Source organism: Amia ocellicauda, chromosome 22 (assembly GCF_036373705.1).
Source record: "Amia ocellicauda isolate fAmiCal2 chromosome 22, fAmiCal2.hap1, whole genome shotgun sequence".
Taxonomy (NCBI): Eukaryota; Metazoa; Chordata; class Actinopteri; order Amiiformes; family Amiidae; genus Amia; species Amia ocellicauda.
The window spans coordinates 22,159,189-22,186,288 of record NC_089871.1 but is presented as its reverse complement, the minus strand read 5'-3'; the positions used below and the strand labels follow the sequence as shown (position 1 = coordinate 22,186,288).

The following is a 27,100-nucleotide window of genomic DNA, read 5'->3' as shown; positions in this document are numbered from 1 at the left end:
TAATAAGGAAGCCCAAAATGTATATTAATATACAAAATAAAACATATCCAGTAATACAGTATACAGTATTTTGAAACTGAACATTGGGTAAGTAAACAACCCCACAACCAAATGCAATTATTTTTCTGTTTATAAATTAAATTTGTTTTAAAGTTTATTAAAGTTGTTTCTTCAGTTTCCTCTGACTTGGGTGTTTTGGTTCCCCTCCACCACCTATCCCTAAATCTCTTCTTCACTGACCTCAGAGGTCATCTATTGCCAGCTAAGCATGTTTGCATGCAAAGAATATCCTTTAAACAGAAGTCCCAGCATATTCACTGCTGATTTCTTCCAGTTGGGATCTGTCTGTTGCCATTGTTCAGTCTATTTGCAGTTCAGTCTAGAGATTATTTTCAATATCACAGTGCACTTTTAAGGTCCTTTCTCCAGTCAGCATTAATCGTGCCATATAACATTTTGGTTTCAAGGGCAAGGATGCTATTTCTGAAGGTTACAAGTCAGCCGTAAATTACAAAAAATTTGACTTATTCCAACTTATGGTCTCAGAAGGCAAACAACCTAACAAGGGAACAAAAGGTTACAGCCTTATGAAAAATAAGTTTGTCTGAAGACAAACACTGTGTGTGTGTACTGCACAGTCCAAGACCCCTTGGTTCAGGCAGTAACTGTCTTTTGGCTTCATGTAATGCAGTTCTGCCATGGGTGGAAATGATTGAATTGCTCCCTCAGGCAAAAATGAGACATTCATTCGTCTTAATTTCGTGGCAGCGGCACCTGGGGACTCCGTGTCAAAACGCTTCTCTTTGGTCAAAGCCCGATCACGCTCCTCGGAGACGATCCATAGAGGTGCGTTCCCGTTGTTTTTGCACACATGTGCTTCGCTTCTGCCTCCTCCTTCTGCCTACACTGCTGTCCTGCAGCCTGAGCATCAGGATTCCCAGGACCCCCTCCCCCATCCGTCTCCATTAGCCTTGATTATTCCTGAATGCTGTCCAATTATCTCTTGGCTGGAACAGTGTCATTCAGCACTCGTGTTGATTCACTCATCTGATGTCCTCATTCTTCTCAATTAAAAAAGGACACCAAAAGACCCCTCCCCCGCAGTGTAGAGAAACAGGTTGCATCTGCAACAGCCTTTACCTGTCTCTGACTTCTACAATTCCAATTTAATGCAATTTCTGTGTACTGTTGATACCATCGATCGTATTTTTTTAAACAAAAAATCTGATGAAAAAAATGCTTTTAGTTTAACTTTGATGCTTTGTTTGTTTGTTTGTTTGTTTGTTACAAGCTATTAAGAACCATCTAATGTGCATTAGATTAGATCTATTTATCCTCAGGGTTTAATTAGAACCGCTGTAATCAAGCTTTATGGAGATTTGTCTCATAAAAGCATTTGACAGCCCCCAAATTCTTTAAAGTTTCATTAAAATATTTCTCCACCTCCTCCCTCCTTCCTTCTTTTATAACCGAGTACATTAAGGTGTACATTTATCTTAATTCCAGTGGCTCCATTGCTGCTTGATTTTTATATATTTTTTTAATTGCTTTAAAATGGCCATTATCAATTCATACTTGTCAGTGCATGGTGTATATTTCAGATTAACCAGACAATCTTATATTCTATTTCGCTATTACATGGTTAAAGGAATTGATACCATAGCTGTAATGCGGCTTTCCAATCTTGATTTGGAGGAAAGGCTATTGACATGAATTATGCTGGTTGTGTCTTCCAGTCTCCCCCGTCCTACTCCAAGACAAAGATGAAGATGGAGGTGAAGAAGAGTCGCCGTCACCCCTTCAGTAAGCCGCCCATGCGCTCCCCACTCTCGGTGGTCAAACAGGAAGTGTCCAGCGATGACGGTAAGATACAGCAAGGGGGCAGGGCATCCCAGATTCATAGAGATGTAGTACATTCACGTGCAATATTGAGGAACAAACATTTCAAGTGGCTCAACAGTTAAAGGCCCTCTCTTTATTGGGGCTGGATAGTCCCGATATGGCAGAGCTCCATCATTAGTCAATTTTTGTATTTATTGTATATCTATAAATATTAAGCCACTAAATGCATTCTACGTAATGCCCTCCACTTCCCTTTACACGATAAGCCACAGTACAAAAAGCCTAGGTAGGGCAAAATGGGTAGAATGCATGCAGCTCTCACTATACAAGAGTATACACTGTGACAAGACGATGAAACCCTGGCTGACTAGTGCTGGTTCTGCATGGCCAGTTTTGTACTGTGCTGTCTAGATTATAGGGCTTTGAGTCGAGATTTTTATCAGTTGAGCCACTTAGTAGCTTACATTGATTAGTGAATTATGAGTGGGATTCCCAAAAGCAGGCAGTACTCAATTGGTTGAGTGCCACTGGGGGGTTTGAAGTCAGCCAGGATTTCCTTGGCTGACTGCACAACAGCAACCTTTTTTGGTAGCTATCAACGCTGTAGTCGGTGCTGTGGGATTTACAGAATGAATCGACTGTGTGTGTATTGTGTTAGTCGTATCATATTCAGATATCATTGTGCCAAATCACAGGACATATTAAAGTAAAATTCCAGATTGGATTACGTATCAGTGTATGGTCTTTGTTTTTAAAGACAGGGAGGGTTGATGTAGTGGGGAAAATAACATAGCAGAGGAAGGGAACCAACATTTAATTTTTTCATTTTAAATGGTATTTTTTATCAGATTTTAAAATGCTTTTTTTGTTTGTCGTTTTCTACAAAAGCATAGTATAACTAACAGCTTAATACAAAGGAGGAGGAATACATAAGGTACAATAAGCACACCATATATGTAGTAGTATTAAGTGAAAACCTACTTTTCTTCGTCTAATTCTCTTTTTCCCACTATCCAAAATAAACATGTTTGAGAGACACCTTAAGTGAATGGTATGAATCATAATGCTTCAAAAATGAATCACTTAATTTCACTAAATGATGAATATCTTCTCTTACCGGCTGAAGTGGGCATGAGTCACTGCACTAGCCAGATGGATGAATGAGTGTATGGCAGTGGGCAGGGATTAAACCCAAGACCCAGCACCCTTCTCAAATCTGCTCATACACCTATAGCAGCAGCAGCAGTTAGCAGTATTAGTAGCAGTAATTGCAAGACATTCCATAGTTAGGGTCACCCTCATTTTAATATATTTTATTTTGGTATTTTCTTTCTGACTGATGAAATAATTAATGTGGCTGGGAATAATTAGCACAGACTGCTGTCTAACTGCAGCTAAAGTCTGATATTTTCCTGTAATGCTTGTTGAGGAAGCAATATAAGTGAGTCGATAAGGATTGAGGCATTTAGAAGCTGGTGTGGGGACCATTTCCAGAGGGCGCACTGTCGGAAATTAGCCAACGATTAGCTAGTGGGGGATGGAGACAGGCTGTCACTGCGCCCTGTGCAAGGCTCCCCTGCGGTTTTACTCGAACAGACACTTATTGATTCAGGGATCATGACTTCCAATTACCTGCTTTCAAAGTCACTTTGAAGCAGCCAGTGAAAGTTGTCAGGTCTGTCCTTTCAGGGGTACAGAGGATACATCAGAGAGTGATGGGCACGACTGAGTATCTCTCACACACAGTCCACTGAATCCAGGTGGACTGAGCCACAGATACGCTTAACCCTTCACCTGGTAGCACAGCTCCATTGTAGTCTATATAGCGCCCTTCATTGCATTGTAAATACATTTCAGGATTGCTATTTTGGCCATTTATAACATGATAATGTATCGTGCGCTGTACATTTTTTTGTTTCCTATAATTATGCAAAATTAAATTATTTTAAATAACAGCTTCAGGTATTCATGTTACCCATTAGTTTTAACAAAGATTTCCCTGACATTTCCAGTGACAGTTCAATATAATAAGTTAAAATAAGAATATACTGTGGCCTCCATGTTTATCTGTTGGAAATTGGAAGATAAGATAATAGGAAGCTCTTGAACCTTTATAGAAGCTTCTAAAGATCACCTGTTTCCACAGCGTATAAAAGGAGGTCGGCCACAGCAGTAATCCATAAGTAGCATTCTTTGTCATGGCTGTCTGACAATTAAAGGGTCATTGACCTCCACAAGTTGGTTGATGGCTTTAAAACAATTATCAAAAATCTGAACCCATCAGTTACCACAAAAGTGTCCTCCATCAAGACGTTCGAGGCTACTGGAACAGTCACTACCTTGCCAGCAAGAGGATGCTACAAAATATTACCACTATGAGCCCTGAGAAACGTGGTGTGGCAGGCAAACTCAAACCAAAGGGCAACAGTTGGATCTCTGAGGGAGTCTGGCATCATCGAGATACAATGTCTCAGTGTACAAATGTACCAGTCCATGTGGACTGTATGAGTTGGTCTTAATGGCAGAGTGACACCACAACACATAAAGAGCCAGTACAGATTTGCCAAAATGCATCTAAATTACTTTTGGGGCTGGTGGTGAGCAGGTCAGATGAAACAAACAAAGCTTTATGGATATGCTCATCAGCGTTATGTTTGGCACTGGGAAGATGAAGCTCATATTGAGAAGAACATTATCCCCTCTCGATATATGGAGGTGGATCTGCTTTGCTTTGAGGTTGTTTTACATCTTCTGGTCTTGGTGCCCTTGTTAGAATTGAGGGAAAGATGGTTTCATGAATGGTCCTTGACATTTTGGCCAAAAATCTGCTTTCATTTGCTAAGAATCTCAAGCTTGGTGGAAAACAGACATTCCTGCATGATAATGATCCACAGCATGCATCCACATCTACAAATAAATGGTTGAGTGAACACAAAAGTGAATGTTCTGCAATGGCCACTCTAGTCTCCAGAGCTAAGAGAAATTCTGCCAAGAGGACTGATTGGAAAAAGTCCCCCCTGAGACTACAGGACGCATCCGTGTCAAGCCTAGTAAAACCAGTATCCAACTACATTCTATCTTTTTAACAGCTATCCAACCAACCAACCAACAGTTTAGAAACATCTAACATTATGCGTTAATAAAGGCTTGTGCTTAGAATGATTGATAGATGTGCGTGTGTGTTTGGTATGGTTAGAGTAATTTATTTAAAAGTTCCTATAATTTTACCTGTTAGGGAAGTAAGAAAGCCAAGGCATTATATGAAACACCCAGCCAAAGATAGACATTAAGTCAACACTGATCTCATTTTCTCCTTTTACTGATCCATTTATCTTTGCCATTATCAATCAGGTTCTGTTTTCCACTCCTATCAAACATTCATCTCCTGGGAATCTATATGCCTATACATGGCTGCCCAAATATGTCAGAGCTGTCAGCCTTATAGCGGCAATAGGAAAGGAGAGATTTGTACACTGCACAAATAGAACTTGATCTTGATGTATAACTTCAACTGTGCAAAAACTGACATCACACAAGAGGCCAACTTTCATTTGTCTTGGGACCTTTAGGAATCTTTAGGAATAAAACCCTATCTAGCAAGTAGAATACTGTAGCATTGATGGGCAGACGCAGACCTATGCATACAATTCTCTCGATTGGATTGTGCAAACCTGATCTTAATCACAAATGCAAAAGAACTGGGAAAAAACACTAATCATATTCCCCTAGATTCTGAGACTGTGCATCAGCACATGAAATGGAAAATAATTCACAATTACGCATTTTCATAATTTTTGAAACTGCAGATTTATTTTTCCCTATGAGACAACGCACCAAGGATGCAAATGGAGCCAGTGAAACAACATATGAGTGTATACATATTGCAAATATTGTATATTTGAACTCACTTATGCACACGTGATTTGCAGAGAATAATGTGTGAATCAGTAATTCTGTGTATAGGTATTTTGTTTCCTTTTGTTGTGTGCACTGACCCCAACTCAGACACACATGAGTTGTTAGTTGTTTCTTTGTAATGCAAACAATACAGCTTCTCATATTAAAAAACAACCTTTTTTGTTTAGAAGTTGCTTATTTGTGTTCTTACAGAAAATTGTTAAATTGAAAAAGGTATTTAATCAAGCTAATTCTGCAGTTAGATTTCCTGTGTGGTTCTGATTGATTATTAGTAAAACAATATACAAGTTATGGGTTATATGGCAGTGTGAATCTTTTTTGTACATTTGTTTACCGTCATTCTTATTGATTTAATCTTATGGTTATAAATTGACTACTGTCATCTTAGCAGAATTTGCCGTTTCATCCTCAAAAAGTAAATTATATATTTGCTTTTATTCAATTAGACATCTGCAATTCAATTAAAAGACTTAGATACAAAATGTATGTACCAGAATGAATACTTTCAATTTTTTCCTGCAATTTCAAAAAAGCTAAAAGCAATATAAGTTTCAATAGAGGTTCAAGAGTAAAAATGCTGATTTGATGCAGGCGTCCCATGTTCCTCTTTCCATGTTTCTCCAGTTTAATATCAATGAGTGTTTTAAAGTCAGGGCATTGTTAGCACTTGCTCCGTGGTGGTTGTTGGTGTTTCATCAATGAAAATGGGGATATGAATTAGTCTCCCACAGTACTGGTTTTCATAAAGGAATAATTGTATTGCACATTTGCTTTTATGTCAGTTTAAACTGAGACAAGGAGGATCCCTGCTGAAGGTGGCCTTCTGATGGGGATGGTATTGAGAAGGAATGTGCTCATTGATACTTCTCTTGCCAGATCTTTTCTCCTCGTTTGCTGGGGAAGAGGAGCTGGATCCTGAGGCCATGAAGACAGTGTTGTCCCACCTCTGGCAGAACAAGTCACACAACTTCCTGGCAGAGCGACGCTTCAACGCAGCTGTAGCCCTCATAGAGCCGTACTGTGCCATCTGTACCCTCTTCTTCCCTTACGTGCAGGTACAGTGGCCATTGTCCGTTGAGAGTCCCCCCCTATAGCGTAGCCTTGTATAGAAGGATGAATTGCTAAATGATAGGTGGAGCTTATGATTTCTACTTATTCACTGTAAGCCTTGTAAATGTGTGAATTGTTTCTGTAATTGGGAGATTATAAATAATACACTTTTTAAAAAGCCAAGTCAATACACCTGTAATTAACTAATCACCGTTTCATAATTCTGTAAAGACTCATTGAGAGCAATTAAAAATCAAAACTAAAAACACCTCAATTAATGAGCTTTCCCCTCAATGAGTCTCTTTCATTCAAATCGTTATACAACTGCATTTTCTGGCAAATAATTTTAATAAATAATGTGATTCGTCATCAGAGCTCTGTGATTTCATTGAGAAACAGACACAGATTAGCAAGTGTCATTCCAGCTTTGAAGGCAGGTATTGACAGCAGAAATAGAAGTTGAACATAAGCACCACTATACGCAAATATAGAATTCACTAATTTGGTTCTGTTCTCTTGCAGCCAAACAAGGACCTCTCCCTCGCAGACAGCCTTACCATCCCTGTGTCTAAGTGTGGCACCCGCACCAAACCCCTCATCCCAGAAATGTGCTTCAGCTCAGGGGTAGGGAATACTGAGCCTCTTCCCTCCAACTCTTACATCGGAGATGACGGCACCAGCATGCTCATCTCCTGCTCCAAATGCTGCCTTCAAGTGCACGCCAGTGAGTACACTTCCGAGCATGAGCTTGAGTCTTTTCTGTTCATTTATTCCCCCCCTTACTTTCATTTCATCATGGATGTATTGATGGATTTTGAAAACCAAGGTCAGACTCATTTGCACTATAAGAATAAGAGGTGTTTATTGCGGTAGTGCAAGATTGACATTCTTCTTGCAGTTATGATTACATTCATGAGATCGAATGTTGCATCATTTTCAGAATCCCCGTTGCATCATTGCAAGGCAACATTGTGTTTTTGCTCATATTATATTTATATATAATATGCACCTTGCAAATACTGAAGGTTAATCTCATTGGTTAAATGACATATCCTTTGAAAAGAGACCATGTAGGAGCTACGCTGAACAGAAGAGACACATGATAATTCAGTGATATAATCAAAGCAGGGTACACTTTGGGTTTCACAGAGATAGTGTTGCCAGTCCGATTCTCTATAGTAAAACAGATTTTTAAAATGCATTGACTCTAAACTTTCCACTTCAGATGTTAACTGCAGAGGTTAAGGTGTGTCAAACTGAGCCACTGCTTCACTCTGTCCCATCCAAGTTCCTCCGTGCCTCACTTTACTGTGCTTCTTATCCTAAGAAGAGCAGTGTACTTCCAGTATTGGTGTGGGAGCCTGCAGTAATTAACTGCACAGGCTTAGTGTGTTTGCTGGAGAAGAACACAATGGCCTGCACACTGGCTTCATCCACACTGCTGCACTGAGTGACACTTTGAAGTGCTTTTACATAGTGCTTGGTAATAATGCAGTGGCAATCAAAATATTTAGCTAGTTTACACTGTCACTCAGCCTGAACTTCAAAGGGAGTTTTTCTGTCTCCAGCAATTTCCTCCAAAAGTAACGCACACCCAGCGATATATTTTCTCAATTTATTTGTATTTGCATTCTAAGCTACTTACCCAATTAGCCCTGGTGTTGTCAGACATCATTGTTCCATTTCCTGAGCAATCAGGGTCTTTTAGCACGCGCTGTTCTGACTGATTCATCCACTCCTGCAAGAGACGATGCATATGTGGATTGACAGCTACTTACACTTGTGTAGGATTGTATGGTGGAAGTAAATTTTATTGAAAAAAATATGAAATAACCGGGGGAGTGGGGGAAATCTTACTGAGGGCATAGTTAATGTTTTTTTTTGTTTTTGTTTTTTTAATCAAAATAGGTTACACTGCTAGATTTTAATTTCCATTTCCATTTAGGATGTTTTTTGTTTTTCTTTATAATAATAATAATAATTAATAATAATAATAATAATAATTATTATTATTATTATTATTATTATTATTATTTAACATATAATCACATTCAAACATATGGGACAAGAGAATACAGTCTTAGTGAGCAAAAATAAACCAAAACAAATTTGGGTCCAAATTAAATGTTTGTTAAATGTCTGTTTATCTCAGAAATTATTCTTTCCATCTCTTGTACTAACTATAGATCTGATTAGCTTTTGTTATACTAACATGTATATATGTATATACCATCATCAACAGCAACAGCAGCCTTCATGGATCACTTTTAGGTTTACAGTCTCTGTTCCAGATCACACCAGCAAAGCTTCTGATTTCACCGTCCCATCTTCTATGTGGAGATCTTGGTCTTTTTTCCATCTCTTGCAATCTATTCTATAGCTTCTTTGGTTCATCTTTGGTCTGTTTTACCTGCATTGTGTCAGACCCTTTACCAATCTTTCAATGAAGATGATCCATGTATTTAGTGTTTATTCTCTTGTTTTTACAAGCATACATATTTCCATGCTTCTATGCATTGCTAACAGTAACTATATCATGTGTGCATTTTGTGACCAGGTTTCTGAGCCACTGGTAGTCAAATACGTTTCTCTTGAGGCAAATTGGTAAATATCCTTTCAACAGTGTGCCCTTTTTTCTTCCAAATGTACTCCCTATTTTCTGTTAGATCTCCATCTGTGCTGATTTGTTGGCCAAGGTAGACATAACACATTCCAAGTTCTTGTGATCTACTTGACTGTTCTTTGGTTTTTGTCAAGTTCATTTTGAGTCCAGTTTTCTTACTTGGATTGGAATGGATTATGGGCCTATTGTTCTTCACATCATCTTTGTCTCCTTTCTTGTGAATGCGGAGATATTTGCATGGTTCCATTTCTCTGATAAATCTGTGCCCAGCGGTAGTCTTAGATATATAGCTGCAGTGTTCATTCTCCATGGGGCTATGGACTATAGACTATGGAGTCTGCTGTACTCTGCCTGTCCTCTTTAATTTAGTTTGGCAATGCAAAATCCATTAAGGGTCTGTTTTGGCTCTAATAGTGAGATAGCACATATTGTGTGTGCAGTCAAACCTCATTCAGATTCAAAGCCCCATTTCAGGACACTTCCAAATGTCCCTCTAGCGAAGTCTTAAACAAACAACCAACCACTGTGCCAAAAGGCCAGTCCCCTGATGTGTAATGGAGAAGGTGTGCCTGACCTTCCAAGTCCAGGGAGTGATCTCACCATCGCAAACTCACGTACGCACAGAGATGCGTTTCAGCAAGGCAAGCTGAGACTGGAGTGCAACGCAACCACAGCAATCTGAGGAAGAATCAAGGGAAATATCAAAACTTGAATTGTTAACCAAGCATCTTGTCAGAACACCCTTTCACACTATTAAAGTGCTTGTCACTCCAGGACTTTTACATGAACTTATATCTGTTTTTAATAAGCTTTTTCAACCTTTGCCTGAGGATAAAGTAAAGACCCTTGCCACCATGAGGCGGGGCAGCTATTTATTTAGTCCCGAAATAACACTGTATATGAAGCCTGTTTTAAACATCCCTTGGACCTAAAAGGCTTGTTGTGAACTAAGTCTGCCATTGTGTGTCTGTTTAATTTGCCAGTTTCGCCTCTTTGCTCCTGGTGTGTCCTGTTCTTCCAGGCTGTTTATATAAGAGTATAAATAATGCAACAAAATCAGAAGTGGATAGTTGAAACAAGTGGGTCCAGGAGTCTGGATCCTGTGCTTGTTAATCAATGTACAGCAAGACAAGTGAGAAATAATTTTGTAACTCTGGCCTCCTCAGGCAGCTGTCCCCTAGTATTTGTTTTTATTTTTTTCCCCTCTTTTGAATAGTTAAACAAAACAAAGCCATCAAAGTCAATCCTAAATTAGCTATTGGTTTGGTGTTCCTGCACAGCCTCTTTTTGGTACCAACACTTGTATAACTGTCAAACACAAATGTATGGAGAATACAACGCACAGTGCGCTGTAGGAACTTCACACACTTCAGATCAATGCAAATAACAGGCCTAGTTCTTGATGCTGAGTTTCCATTGTGTAGAAGACTTCTGCTAATAGGTGTACAAACAACAAACACAACAAGGACAGTTTGCTAATACAGTTGTTGGACTGTGTGGTAGTCACGTCAGGTCAGTTGCTGACAAAGATTATCCTCATTATCCGTCCATACAATTATGAGAGATACAGTGTTTGGGAATCTTAATGTTCTCTGCATGTTATAATAAAAGATAAAGAGAGCTGTCTGCCTGGCCAGCGACAGTGCTGCAGCAGTTAAAGTACACAGGCTGAATTGCAGGCAGCCTCCTGGGTTCCTATTACCGCTAAAGCCGAAACTGTGTGCAGTGGCTGGCGATTTATTAGTTGTCTGAGGGCCTAGCTGGCTGTCTACATCCTGGATATCATTTACAGAGTTGCATATTTTGTATATTTTTTAATTAAAGCAAATTATGTCACGGCTGCACTGAGATAGTAGAAAGGTTAATCGAGAAGTTATCCTTCAGTGGAAAAACTTAAAAAATATTTTTTAATCAAGCACAATAGTAATGAAAAGCTAAACTTAAAATTGCACATTGTTTAGCAACGTTGCTGCCAGCTGTGCATAGGAATGTGTTCCCTATGATCTTGTGCGTGTGGCTACAGGTTTCATGATACAGTATCAATTCACTAACGAACTTTGCCCTATGTGTATTTATATATACAGTGGGGGAAAAAAGTATTTGATCCCCTGCTGATTTTGTACGTTTGCCCACTGACAAAGAAATGATCAGTCTATAATTTTAATGGTAGGTGTATTTTAGCAGTGAGAGACAGAATAACAACAAAAAAATCCAGAAAAGTGCATTTCAAAAAAGTTATACATTGATTTGCATGTTAATGAGGGAAATAAGTATTTGACCCCTTCGACTTAGTACTTGGTGGCAAAACCCTTGTTGGCAATCACAGAGGTCAGATGTTTCTTGTAGTTGGCCACCAGGTTTGCACACATCTCAGGAGGGATTTTGTCCCACTCCTCTTTGCAGATCCTCTCCAAGTCATTAAGGTTTCGAGGCTGATGTTTGGCAACTCGAACCTTCAGCTCCCTCCACAGATTTTCTATGGGATTAAGGTCTGGAGACTGGCTAGGCCACTCCAGGACTTTAATGTGCTTCTTCTTGAGCCACTCATTTGTTGCCTTGGCTGTGTGTTTTGGGTCATTGTCATGCTGGAATACCATCCACAACCCATTTTCAATGCCCTGGCTGAGGGAAGGAGGTTCTCACCCAAGATTTGACGGTACATGGCCCCGTCCATCGTCCATCAAATACTTTTTTCCCTCACTGTACGTACAAACATACGTGCATATTATTGATTTCCAATTGAAATAAATTATATCACTCAGATAACAGAAAAGATTTACCTATACGAGTCTAAAAACAATATTTTCTTTTTGTTAAAAATTAAAATGGACAGGGAAAGTGAACTATCATGTGGAATATTTTCCCTTTACATGTGTATGTTTGCTGCTGCACATCTGCTGTTTGTCTGTGTCTGAATAGAGCAAAGCTTTACACGCAGTACACTGTGTGAGAGTGAGTGAGGAACAACGCTTTTGCAGTTTGTTCTATTTTTCTTTCCTGCTGAATGTGTGTGTATGTGTATGTGTGTGTGTGTTTGAGGGTAGCAAGTTTTAATAAGGTCCCTTGTGTTTTTACTTCTTTCTCTTCTTCACTCTCTATTTCATTTGTTTGCGTCCACCAGTAGCTTGTTACCATCTCTCACGATCCAAGCTTTGTATCTAACCCCTGTGGATTGGCAGGCTAAGAAGAAAAACGAAAAAGAGAAAAACGGAGACACTATTGACTGTCTGGACCTTGTCTTTAATTTTTAAATCGTTTCCAGCACTTTGTGATAAAGAGCTCTACCCAATGTCAAGTCCGACAGCCCGAGCTCTACATTTAATTGGAAAGATGCTCACACAGCTCTTTTTAAAACCCTTCCTCAAACTGCAAAATATAATGAACGCTATTCATATTGTTTGAATATTCACAGAATTAATTCATAGAGCCAAGCAATCTATTCTGTCTCACCTTGACCATGGTAGGCTTGTATTCTTTATTTGTCTTCACACACGTGGCATGTGGGATTATGACGTTTTCTCCTATTTTCAGAATTTGTCTTTCAGAATTTTCTTCCCTAAACATAATAAACTCATGGAAATTTCAAGCGACTCCAAAAGAAAGGATGTAGTTTGTGGATACTGTTATTACTTCACATACTGCATTACATTCCTGTTCCTAAACATGTTAATTTGAGAAGTAAAGGGTCTGTGTGTGTGTCTGAAAACTGCCAGGGTGTTTAGTGTTGGAGGCGAGTGTAACAACATGTCAGAGGTTGCAGTACTTTTTGGCTCAGCTGGTACAGAGGTGATTATATGCTCTTGCACTTATGAAAAGTTAACTAATAGAATTGTGTCAAGGTGGAAATTGGAAGATGAATAATTTACCAAATATAAGAGTCCTATCCAAGCCAATGGAACTGTTATTTAGCCAGCAAGTGAACTGTGCTGAATGCCTCTCCACAAACTTTAGGTAGTTCTGCAGATAGGACTTTATAAAATCTGGAAGTTTGCCTGAACAGATTTGCAAGAATGAAAGATGATCTTGGATAGCCTGATTTTGGCAGAGCAAGTAACAAATGAAAGATGGAAATTGGATGTGTACAAAATGTGTTTTAAAACATACGGTTGAAAAAGTACATTGCAGAGTTTAGAAAAATAGTTAATCATCCCCATTAATTAATGTAGACTTTTATCGTATAGAGGTCTTCCAACATAAAAGTATAAACACTTTTTGAGATCTGAATAACAAAACATTCCTTCATGTTACTTAACAGTTGTAAAAGTATAATGCTTTATTTTAAAATACTAAATGTTCGTTGTACTCAACTTTGTGATCCCAACTTTTTTGTGAAACTTTTAAACTTACAATGTAAAGCTATACAAGTTGTTTTTCTTGTCTACCATTGGCTAGTTGACTAATAGTCTCTCTCTCTCTCTCTCTAGGCTGCTACGGAGTCAGGCCAGACCGTGTGATGGACGGCTGGACTTGTTCACGCTGTACAACCAACGCTTGGACAGTGGTATGTGCCTCAGATACACAAAGCTAACTTTTCTCAACAATCAAACAGTCCTAAACAACGTGGAGCACTGTTGATGCTTTTAATTTCTAACAAACATATTCTGTGTCTGGTTCTGTTCAGGACTGCTGTTTGTGCAATTTAAGAGGAGGAGCTCTACAGATGACTACTGACGGAAGGTATACGTTTATTTATTTATGCATTTATTACTTTCCAATTACAGATTTAATGAACAAATTGTGGGGATGTAGCTTTATACATCACCATCCGTTGCTACAACTGTTTAAGTAGCGTTAATTATACTTAATTATGCTCTTCTGAAACATTTAATTATAATAATAGCTTTTCCACACACGCTCTTCGACCCACATATAGTCCTTTAGAAGGAAAATGTTTCAATTGAATTGAGAGTGGCTGTGAGTTTTGCATTGGATCCTTGACACCTGATCTCAGATGTCAGATCTTAGCTCAGTAGATGTGATGTTTTATATACATCCACACAGTGCAGTTCTATCTGAATTGATTATTACATAAACAGAGAAGTGTAGTATTCTGCTTATTTTTTCCCAAATACAAAACCTACATGTTTAGTATGTATTTTGTATTTAGCATTTTGTCTAACATGGATATGATATAAATGTAATGCAAATTAATATCTGATTCTTGAAATGCTGGTCAAGAATGACAAGAAATCCTCAAAAGCAACCCTATGAATTTTCCACAAATGTCTTGTAGCCCTTGTAGGTTTCAGGTCAGAAGATTAATTTGTCTCTAGAGCTTCTGAGCAGTGGCGGATACAGGCCTGAGAGAAGCTGTCAGCAATTTAATTTAATTGATTAACGAGGAAAAACAATCAGCAAAAGGCTTTAGGAAAACACTGTGCATTTAATTTTATATTGTGCATTTGCATTCTGTTACATTTTGAAAATAAAGTCCAGGTGAGATACTGAGAAACGTACGCTTTGATGTATAAATGTTGTAAGTTGCCCTGCATAAGGGTGTCTGCCAAGAAATACAAATAATAATAATAATAAATGACCCTCCATAAATTACTCTAACTCGGTATTTTATGTTACTCATAAAGTAATAAAATGAGTGCATTGTTTCTTCACTGCATCGTGAATAGCTGAAGGTTTAACACTCATTAATACTGTAAGAAAAGTAAAATGTGTGAAGCGCAGTGCCTTCTGTTGTGTAACTGGAGGATTATCAGTCCAACCAAGCATGTCAAGTAACAAAAAATGTTGTTGAGAGAAAAAAAGAAACAATAATTTGGGGCTCCTGGCTGGATTATCAAGTTAAAGCTTTCACTCACCATGTACATTTGGGAGTAGACTATTACATGTCACCCTTATTAGTATGAGGGTGGCACACAAAAAAAAAACATACATGCATTAAAACATACATTTGTGGTTGAATGTTTTCTCTCCTTTTATTTTAAATGATATTTGTTCATTCTTTTAGTTTAAAATATTGGTTATTGAACTATAGTTATCTATCAATGATAGCCTTTCAGTTTGTTGAACATTCAGCCTAGAGAAACATGTAAAGCCTCCAGTTGATTGAACTGCCTTTTAAGCCAGGGGGACAGGGCATATTTCTATGGAGTGTTAATCAATTGTTTAACCACTCCTGGTCTTTCTGGAATGGCAGCAGCATACTATTGTGTCTTGATATGCAAACCCTTACACATACAGATACAGTGAGGGGAAAAAAGTATTTGATCCCCTGCTGATTTTGTACGTTTGCCCACTGACAAAGAAATGATCAGTCTATAATTTTAATGGTAGGTGTATCTTAACAGTGAGAGACAGAATAACAACCAAAAAATCCAGAAAAAATGCATTTCAAAAAAGTTATAAATTGATTTGCATGTTAATGAGGGAAATAAGTATTTGATCCCCTATCAATCAGCAAGATTTCTGGCTCCCAGGTGTCTTTTATACAGGTAACGAGCTGAGATTAGGAGCACTCTCTTAAAGGGAGTACTCCTGATCTCAGCTTGTTACCTGTATAAAAGACACCTGTCCACAGAAGCAATCAATCAATCAGATTCCAAACTCTCCACCATGGCCAAGACCAAAGAGCTGTCCAAGGATGTCAGGGACAAGATTGTAGACCTACACAAGGCTGGAATGGGCAACAAGACCATCGCCAAGCAGCTTGGTGAGAACCACGAGAACAGTTGGTGCGATTATTCGCAAATGGAAGAAACACAAAATAACTGTCAGTCTCCCTCGGTCTGGGGCCCCATGCAAGATCTCACCTCGTGGAGTTTCACTGATCATGAGAACGGTGAGGAATCAGCCCAGAACTACACAGGAGGATCTTGTTAATGATCTCAAGGCAGCTGGGACCATAGTCACCAAGAAAACAATTGGTAACACACTACACCGTGAAGGACTGAAATCCTGCAGTGCCCGCAAGGTCCCCCTGCTCAAGAAAGCACATGTTCATTGGCAAACTTCAGACGGGCCTGTACATCTGAATGATTCAGAGGAGAACTGGGTGAAAGTGTTGTGGTCAGATGAGACCAAAATTGAGCTCTTTGGCATCAACTCAACTCGGCTTGTTTGGAGGAGGAGGAATGACCCCAAGAACACCATCCCAACCGTCAAACATGGAGGTGGAAAAATTATGCTTTGGGGGTGTTTTTCTGCTAAGGGGACAGGACAACTGCACCGCATCAAAGGGACGATGGACGGGGCCATGTACCGTCAAATCTTGGGTGAGAACCTCCTTCCCTCAGCCAGGGCATTGAAAATGGTTTGTGGATGGGTATTCCAGCATGACAATGACCCAAAACACACAGCCAAGGCAACAAAGGAGTGACTCAAGAAGAAGCACATTAAGGTCCTGGACTGGCCTAGCCAGTCTCCAGACCTTAATCCCATAGAAAATCTGTGGAGGGAGCTGAAGGTTTGAGTTGCCAAACGTCAGCCTCGAAACCTTAATGACTTGGAGAGGATCTGCAAAGAGGAGTGGGACAAAATCCCTCCTGAGATGTGTGCAAACCTGGTGGCCAACTACAAGAAACGTCTGACCTCTGTGATTGCCAACAAGAGTTTTGCCACCAAGTACTAAGTCGAAGGGGTCAAATACTTATTTCCCTCATTAACATGCAAATCAATTTATAACTTTTTTGAAATGCGCTTTTCTGGATTTTTTTGTTGTTATTCTGTCTCTCACTGTTAAAATATATTAACCATTAAAATTGTAGACTGATCATTTCTTTGTCAGTGGGCAAATGTACAAAATCAGCAGGGGATCAAATACTTTTTTCCCTCACTGTATAGCTTGCTCTTGTCCTTGTTTATTTGAATAAAAAGACTGTGGTAATAAGCTAGTCTAAACTGTATTTGAGCCAAGATTGGGAGTCAGTGAAAGGAGCGCAGTAGAGGAGTGGTATGTGCAAATGGAGGCATAGAGAACTGCGGTCCAGTCGAGTTCTGGATGTGCTGGAGTGGTCAGGTAGCAGGAGGGAGTGGCAGTAATCCGGGCAAGAGAGTGCCATGATCTGGAGGAGTCGAGTAGTCAGGGAGGAAAGGACGGCTTTTGTGTATGTTGCTCAGGAAGAATCGGCAGATGTGTGTCATGTGCTGGGAGTAGGATAGAGCGTGGTCAAGCATGAGTCCTGGATTCTGAGAAAAGGGAAGATGTTGTAGATTCTAGAGAAATTGAAATGAGAGATAGAAGGTGAAAAGGAGGCGGGAAAGAGGAGGAGATCAGATTTGGAAAGATTAAGGTTGAGATGATGTAAATGCATCCAGGATTAGATCACACAGAGACAACAGGGAATGCAGATGTGTCAGAAGATGAACAAAAGGAAGATCTGGTCATTATCTGTATAGAACCCATTAGTAGTGATGAAGGGTCCAGAGAGCAGGTGTAGAGTTGGTATGAGACTGAATAGTCTAACATTCGACTGTGCGTTAACGATGGTCACTATCGACAAGTGAATCTAACAATTGATCACAATATGGTTAGCTTTGAGGCATGCTTCCCAAAAAAAGGACCAAGTCTAAAACAATGGTCTACAATTTTAGAAAAGCAAGCCTTGAAGGTATGAGGCAGTACTTAGAAGAGTTACACTGGAGCACACTGGATACAGATTCAGATGAAAATGGATGGTTATATTTTAAGAATATACTACTTTAGGCTCAGGAGAAAGTTGTACCAAAACTTAGCAAATTGAGGACCAAAAAACATTGGCCAAAATGGTTTAATAGAAGTATGCTAAAAATCATCGAGAGAAAATGTTGTATAACGCATACAAAAGGGATAGAGATGAAACAAAATACAAAGAATATTGTAGCGTAAGGTACACTTATAAATTTCAATTTAAGAAGTGAATTTATAGTATCACCTTATCACGAATCCTGGAATCTTGTAGAACTCAATTTCTGTAATAATTGGACACAGACACCAATTCCAAAGATATAAATTGTCAAATTTATTCAAAAACAAAGACTAAATGTAGCACTACACTAATTATACAAAAGGGAAAAACTAATTAAAATTCAACTCTAGATCAACAAATCAAAGACAAATCACTTCCGTGACCAAATCAAAGACCATGGGATCGCATATGATAACACACAAATCGTTAAACAAAAAAGGTTTTAAACACATTGACTACAATACCGGTTAGTAAGACGAAGGTGAGTCTCTCGTTAGTATTATTAGTCAGACATTAAATAACTACGCAGGTTAGTATTTATGTCAGGTAACTTCTCGTTATATATATATATCAGTCTCATTTACGTTTAGGTGCCGAGAATGATCCTATCATTACTTGTTACCACAATTTCCCTTAACTGATTATTATTCAATGATTAAGGATAGGCAGGGCCACCAATAATCTAATGTCTATTAACTTGTGTCGATTTCAGACTAAACAGTTAAACAGGAATGAGAAGATATTTCTCGGCGTTGATAGATTTTATTTCTAAAATTATCAACAAAACAGTTTAATGCAACACACATTTATATTTAAGAAAACTAAATGATATTACACATTCTAGAGTTATGAATCACAGATTAACATTTCTAATTGATTTCTCAAATGTCATGAATCATGAACTCCAAACTGTTAAACTTATCGAACTTCGTTGCAGAGAGGCCTCTCTGGTTTCGGGCTCAGATACCAGCACACGGCACGAGGTCTGTGTGGTTTGGAACAAAGGCAGTCCGGTTCGGCTTTGTCCAAGAACTTCCACTCAGTCGATGCACCTGGAAGTTGGGGTTTCGCGAATGTAGAGTCTTTTCCAAACAGATTTTCCACTGGTTTGAAGGCTCCAAGGTTGTGCACAAAATCTTCTTTGTAAGCAGGGTTCCACCGTAGTTACTTGAAGACGAAGTCTTTGAGGAAAGCCGGGCCCTGTTTGTTCCAAGGGTCAAGTTTCTTAAGACTCAAATAGCTATTTAAATGACTGACACTTTCGTATACAGTCGACTTAGTCAATTGTCCAGCTGTAAAACTCCACTGATCAGGTGGGCACAGGCGGGCAGGCGCAGTCTGTAAAGTTCTTTATTTAATAAAGTCCTTTAAAAGAATTCTTCGTACGGCTCAATCTCCTTCTCCCAGTTTAACTCTTCTGTTGCCGGCAAAGACTTGGTTGGTTTCTGGTTCCGGTTCTGGTAACAGAGCTACAGGTTGAGCTGTGGCAGCGAGTTTCTGGTTCAAGTGAGAGAGAGAGAGAAAGAGAGAGACTGCACTGTTCCTTATAGTCTGTCAGATCAATAGATGATTGGTTCTTGAGTTCTTGAGATTGGATTTCGGTTTCAGCCCCCAGTGTCCTATTGGAGGGGGGCTTGATTTATGACTGATGTCAATCCATGCCATCTTTTGGAAATGCCGGTTGGCCCGGGTTCGTAGCTCTATGTCGGGATTTCGGCTCTCGTCTACTTCAAAGAGTTTTTATCACCTACAGGCCCCTTTCTCCAGACATTTCATAGCAGGATTCCAACCTATTTGGCCTCTTCTCGGTGCCATCCTCCCCAAAACTGTCACTTTGATGCAAACCAGTTCCAAGCTGATGAGCTAAGGAAATCTGATAACTTTGGGGGGGAGAGGTCTTCTTTAGATCAGTGCTTCAGCTCAGAGCCCAAATGCTGAATGGGAAATTATTTATTTATAGGCCGCTAAGTCAAATATTCCAAATGACACTTAGAACAGGGGATGTGCCAACTGACTGGAAGACAGCAAATGTCATACCAATCCACAAGAAAGGGGACAAAACTGAGCCAGGAAATAACAGACCAATCAGTCTCACCTGCATCCACCTGTAAAATGTTGGAAAAAATTATTAGACAGAAAATAGAGGAGCATCTTAATGAAAACCATATTCTTGGAGATAGTCAACATGGGTTTATATGAGGCAGATCATGTCTTACTAATTTATTAGCATTCTTTGAACATGCAGCTGCAGCTGTAGATCACGTGAAAGCATATGATATTGTAGCGGGCGGGTGTCAGTGTGAATGTGTGTTATATGTGGGGTGTTATTGTGTTGGTTTAGGGAGGGATGATTGTGGGTATTTGTATCTGTGTGGCTTCCCCACCAGCCAGGGGGATATATAAGGGCGTGGTGAGTCGAGTTGGAGTTAACTAAAGAGACAGACACGTGTGCATTATTAGAATCTGAAGGAAAAAGGGGGAACTGGAAGTACCTCTGAGAGAAAATATGAATAAACAACAGTTTTGCATTGGGAAAACTCTGCTTCGAGTGCTTTAATTTCCACAGGTACCAGAAAAAGGCAAGGTCGCTACAATATGATATACGTAAATTTAAAAAAAACTTTTGATAAGGTTCCACACCAAAGACTGATCCTCAAATTGGAAGCTGTAGGCATTCAGGGTAATGTAAGTAGATGGATTATGAACTGGTTGATGTATAGGAAACAGATGGTCTCGATTATAGGAGTTGCTTCTAACTGGAGTGAGGTTGTTAGTGGAGTTCCACAGGATCAGTATTAGGGCCTGTGCTTTTTCTAATCTATATTAATGATCTGGACTCTGGGATAATTAGCAAACTTGTCAAATTTGCAGGTGATACTAAAATGGATGGCTCAGCAGATACAATCTTGGCAGCACAGGCTATTCAAAGGGACTTTGATAATATTCAGTTGTGGGTGGACACCTGGCAGATGAAATTCAATGTGTATAAGTGCAAGGTATTACATGCAGGTGACAAAAATGTCCACTATAATTACGCTATGGGAGGAATAGAACTAGATGAAGTAACGCATGAGAAAGATCTAGGTGTCTACGTGGACTCCTCACTTTCTCCATCCAAACAATGTGGGGAAGCAATAAAAAAAGGCAAACAGAATGTTAGGATATATTGTCAAAAGTGTAGAATTGAGAACAAGGGCAGTAATGTTCAGACTGTACAATGCACTAGTTAGAGCTCATCTGGATACTGTGTACAGTTCTGGGCTCCACACTTCAAGAAAGATATTGCTGTTCTAGAGGCAGTTCAGAGGAGAGCAACCAGACTTATTCCAGGTTTGAAGGGAATGTCCTACTGAATGACTGAGAGAACTGAACCTTTTCACCCTCGAACAGAGGAGACTACGTGGGGACTTGATTCAAGTATTCAAAATCATTTAAGTCATCGACCACTTCAAACCAGAGGAGCTTTTCCAGATCTGCAGGGACACACGCACCCGGGGACACAAATGGGAATTGGACTACAAGGCATTCAAGACAGAAACGGGAGACACTTCTTCACGCAGAGAGTCGTCACAATCTGGAACAAACTCCCCAGCGATGTGGTTGAAGCTGAACTTTTGGGAACATTTAAAAATAGACTGGATAGTATCCTTGGATCACTTAGTTATTAATGGACACCAAACGAGCACGATTGGGCGAATGGCCTCCTCTCGTTTGTAAACGTTCTTATGTTCTTATGATAAAAAAAGTATTATTTAGTTTATTTTAAAGACTGTACTGATGATTAGCTCTCTATGTAGCGGTAATGAAGATTCATGGGAGGGTGGAATTTGTTATTTCTTGTCTGTGATTGGCTAAACTAGAACGTACCTTGGCTAAAATTTTCTTTCTCACAAAAAAGTACTGCATGGAAATAAGTAAGTAAGTAAATGAAAACACTGTTAAATGTATAATATGTGCAGTGCTATTAAACTAGCACAGATCTAAAGTTGGTGTGTTAACCCACCTAAAAGCCAAATACCCTTCTGCTACGCTAACAATGACAGAAAAGGAAAGAGGAGCAACAAACAAATTAATATGATTGAGCTACATACACAGCCTATTGCCTACAGGCAATTTAATTTTATTCACTGGAACTTGAACACACAGGTATGTTTCCACTTTGATTTAGTGTAGACTGGTAGTCTAGTTGAGTGTGGTTTGGAAAAGTAAATAGTTTAGTTAAGTGGATTGTATGAATTGGGTAGCTAGATTTCTTTTTATTGCTTCCCCAGATCAAGTAGTAGTAGTAGATTGTCTAATACATTTTATATTTCGCTGTTATGACCAGACATTCCCACAAGGGCGCTAATGTTAAGTAATTTGTGTCACATCTCAGATCGAACTATTATTCAATGAAAATGTAATTAATAATTTAAACAAAATTGAAAAAGAAAAACATTCGGTCAGGTTACAACTGTATTTGCAAAATATTCAGTTTTTATGCATACATGTCAACTCTGCCAGAATACGAGAGTCTGACTGATGGGTGAGAGTTGACAGGTCTGCTTATTGCTGCTGTCATTGTCATTTCCATAAGTCTCCTAATAGGAAGGTATTTTTTTTACATTGCCTCATTTATTAATGTTTATTTAATTTCTTAAGTTGTTGTGTTAGCTAAGAATTATAAAATAAAGTTCAGAACTTATTTTCCGAACACAGCTGTGGAATTATTGATAGTCAATGTTTGTCATGCGCATCCCTAGTGTAGAGACGGAACAGGAAGGGGCCCAGGACAAAGCCTTGAGGCACACCTAGGAGAGGTTGTGCTGTGGATGCACATGTCACCTGGTAGGTGCAGCTGTTAAGTTAAGAGGAGAACCAAGTAAGAGCAGGTACCAGAGATTTCAAGATCAGCAAGGGAGGAGAGGAGAATGGAGTGATTGACAGAGAGATGAAGGAAGGTCAGGACAGAGGAGAGGGTAGAGTTAAGCGAGTCAGTGAATGCTAGGAGAGCAGTTTCATGGAGTGAGCCGTGTGGAAGCTGGATTGCATAGGGTCAAGGAGTGAGTGGTGAGAGAGAAATGCAGAGTTAATGGTGAACAGCCCGCTGAAGGGTTTAGAGTAATTCAGTAATTCTGTAGAGAGCTCGGGTCGAGGGTGATTTTTTTGAGGAGTCGGATTACTGAAGCTTGTTGTATAGCAGAGAGGAAACCGCCAGAGAGGAGTAAGGAGTTGAGAAGGAAGGAGATGAAGGGAAGTATATCAGGATCAGTAGAGCAGTCGGGAGGGGGGGTTACAGCTAAGCGGCCTTTACAAAATATATTTGAGTGTAAATAAACATGAAAAGGCTGCAATTGTAACACACAGGAGCTCCCAAGTGGCATACTGATTTAATTCTCTGACAGCAGAGAGAGGAGTTTTTCCAGGAGCTCTGAAATGGCAGCACGTAACTGGCTGAGTGCCCTGAGAGGAGTGTGACAGAGCCAGGGAGAACTGGGTTCTCTGTAGTTGAGTGACACCTATTACCTGTTACATCTGAAATCCACCTAGCTCAGGTTCTTTGATTATATATGACACACTTGCGAGCCAATAACAATCGGAATAAGCAGGTAGAATCAGTTGACAGTTCAGAAGATTCATCTCATTTTGCATGAATTGCCTACAATTTAATTAACCTCTAGCAAAGACATAAGCAGAGACGTTTAATACTGTAGGTTTGTTCCTGAATGGCCAGTGACTTCTAAGCTGTGTAGGCCCGGGCTGGAAACAGTGTGCAGATTTCCAGCAGGAATAGCCAGGTGGAAAGACAAGTGACACTTTGTGATTTTGCTAATAATAGAGGTAATCGGTGGCTGCAACATGGTGTACTCAGCCTCTCCCTCTCCACAGGTGGGTACATGTCATATGTGCTATAGCAGTGCCCGAGGCCCGCTTTATCAACCCTGTGGAGAGGAACCCAGTGGATGTCAGCGGGATCTCAGAGGAGAGAAAAGACCTGGTGAGTGTTTTTGCCTTCGAATTTGAGCAAAGCCAATATACATAGTATACAGTATACGAGAGCAGGGTCCCCAAGTCAGAAACTGCTGAAATATGTGGGAGGAATGATATGGTGCTCATCTGATCTTATTATTGTATGTCCACTACATATATGTTAGACATCAATGTGGCTTATCAGCTCATTTAGTTACATGGATGGACTGTTAAACTATTTATCAGTACTATATATTTTGAAGTTTATTAAACACTAATCAAGTGGTTTAAAAAAAACTGGAACTTTCTTTCCGTTTAAAAATGGAGCGCTAGTTTTGTAGTGTGTGTTTTTTATTTTGGAATGGTTAATATTTTAAAACCCACTCTGCTCTTCAGTTTGCTGCAGTTTATTAACTAGAGGGGAAGTACTGCAGCAGCTTTCTTTGCAATAGTTGTGTGTTTCAGGTAAGTGTGTCTCTTGTTAAAGAGAAGATGTGGTTTCTTTTTCTTTTTTCAATGTGTTTCAGACTTGTTCTGCTTAATGGCTCCATGTCGGGGTGGGGGAGGTCAGGGGGGGATGTCAGAGAGCTGCTCTTGTACAGTAGCTGTCAGCCTGTCTTGTGATCACTGTCTATCAGGGGTGCAGAAGGCAGCTTTGTGCAGCAGGCAAAATTACATGTGAGTTTGGCAGTTCAGACTGAATTGTAACCATGAGAAATGTAAAGGCAGAAACTGTTTTTATTTTACAAAATCTACATGATTTCTATAAACTGTAGAGGTGAATCTCAAAACTGGTATGTAAAATGAAAGCAGTGGGGCAAAACTGGTATAGACTAATAGCTAGGATAAGTAGTCACATTCAAGCACTTGAAGTTGTTTCACACCTGAAATACTGCTTTTGTGTAATTTCTATTTGTGTTGTGTATGGTTTTACCAGTTTATTATTTCCCATGCCAAGTGCCTATTCCATCATAACAAATGTTTTGAAAGGACAACTCAAAGGTGAATTGTAGTGAATAAGCTGGGAAACCAAAAAGACATTGCACTGAGAACAATCACAGAAGCCGTACATGCAGCAGTGATAATTGTCTTAATAAATCATCCCCTGCTCAGTTTTGAAAAGCATTTCAAGAAGTTAGTGTTACTGGAATATTATTATGTATTAATTTGTTTGATGCTTCTATCCAAGGCAAAGTAATGTATTTAGCAGTGGAAATTCATTAGAAACTCACTGGGAACTGTCAGACATTACATACTATAACCAGCTGAGCAGACATCAACCACAGAACCAGCAATTAATTCACTAATGAAAGAGTATACAAAAGAGATTTTGATAGGTAAGCATGGAAAGTTTAAGATTTCGGAGGGAATTGAGATATTCCAGATCCTGAAAGGCATTGACAAAGAAAAAATATTGTGTCGAACTCAGTATTGAAACCATCAATAAAACACCTGTCATACTTTCTACTGTGACTTCTGTTCAGTACCCATCTGTATACTATGAACTCCTTCCAGCAATAACAATGTATTAAACATACACCTGTCTAATGTAACTCTCCACTACAATTATTCTACCAACAATGACCCAGACCATGCATTGAGCAGTCAGTCTGCCTACACGTTTCCATGCAAGAAAGGAAACTAATTTATCTTCTGGTATTTATGAAACTGGCAAACAAAAGCTCTGCAGAAGTTGGACTTAATTAAAAAATACTCTCTCTTGCATCAGCTATAAAATATTTATGTAGATGTATTGTATGTGGAGCTATCTTTACACACACACACACACGTTAATTCAGATGTGTTTATTTGTTGTGTTGTGTGGCTATTTAAATGCCACAGTGTGACATAAGATAATACCCAGCAGTGTTCTTGTGCTGAATGTAATAGAAGGGAAGATTATTCTGTGCTTCCCTGTACGTGAAAGTCAAAATGAAATCGGCTTGGCTTTGCAAGGGCATTATAAGTCGGCAGTGCGTTTTCTGAGATTGAAATACTCCCCAGTGAAAAGACAGTTCACTCACGATGTCAGGCCCATGTCAAAATAAGGCCTCCTTTGTGGGCCACGCTGTCTTAAACCTTTCCTTCTCAGCCAAGCTCCTTAGGGGGACATGCTGTGATAACTGAATAAGCTCGGCATCCTAAAACGCCTGTGCTGTTCTATACACACAGACAAATTTGAAGAAGACCCCAGCACAGCAATATACATACATATCGATCTCAACCTTGGTTGGGAATGAGCTCCTTACAGTGCTGCGCTTTGTAGCAAAATCACAATGTGGTTTTAGAGGTTACGGCATTTTTCTCAGCCTTCTGCCTTTCATTTCTATATTGTGCACTGGAGACGTGCTATAGTAAGGCTATACACTCACCTAAAGGATTATTAGGAACACCTGTTCAATTTGTCATTAATGCAATTATCTAACCAACCAATCACATGGCAGTTGCTTCAATGCATTTAGGGGTGTGATCCTGGTCAAGACAATCTCCTGAACTCCAATCTGAATGGGAAAGAAAGGTGATTTAAGCAATTTTGAGCGTGGCATGGTTGTTGGTGCCAGACGGGCCGGTCTGAGTATTTCACAATCTGCTCAGTTACTGGGATTTTCACGCACAACCATTTCTAGGGTTTACAAAGAATGGTGCGAAAAGGGAAAAACATCCAGTATGCGGCAGTCCTGTGGGCGAAAATGCCTTGTTGATGCTAGAGGTCAGAGGAGAATGGGCCGACTGATTCAAGCTGATAGAAGAGCAACTTTGACTGAAATAACCACTCGTTACAACCGAGGTATGCAGCAAAGCATTTGTGAAGCCACAACACGTACAACCTTGAGGCGGATGGGCTACAACAGCAGAAGACCCCACCGGGTACCACTCATCTCCACTACAAATAGGAAAAAGAGGCTACAATTTGCACAAGCTCACCAAAATTGGACAGTTGAAGACTGGAAAAATGTTGCCTGGCCTGATGAGTCTCGATTTCTGTTGAGACATTCAGATGGTAGAGTCAGAATTTGGCGTAAACAGAATGAGAACATGG

General features: G+C 39.5%; 1 protein-coding gene across 1 annotated transcript in view; it reads left to right on the top strand.

Moving 5' to 3' along the window:
- kdm4b (lysine (K)-specific demethylase 4B) overlaps nt 1–27,100 on the top strand; it is a 235,670-nt gene that overhangs the window by 172,129 nt on the left and 36,441 nt on the right. The window contains exons 12-17 of the mRNA XM_066695200.1: nt 1,737–1,863; nt 6,637–6,815; nt 7,333–7,534; nt 13,858–13,934; nt 14,055–14,110; nt 23,980–24,088. Coding sequence (XP_066551297.1) covers nt 1,737–1,863; nt 6,637–6,815; nt 7,333–7,534; nt 13,858–13,934; nt 14,055–14,110; nt 23,980–24,088 — 750 coding nt within the window. The remainder of the gene's footprint in view (nt 1–1,736; nt 1,864–6,636; nt 6,816–7,332; nt 7,535–13,857; nt 13,935–14,054; nt 14,111–23,979; nt 24,089–27,100) is intronic.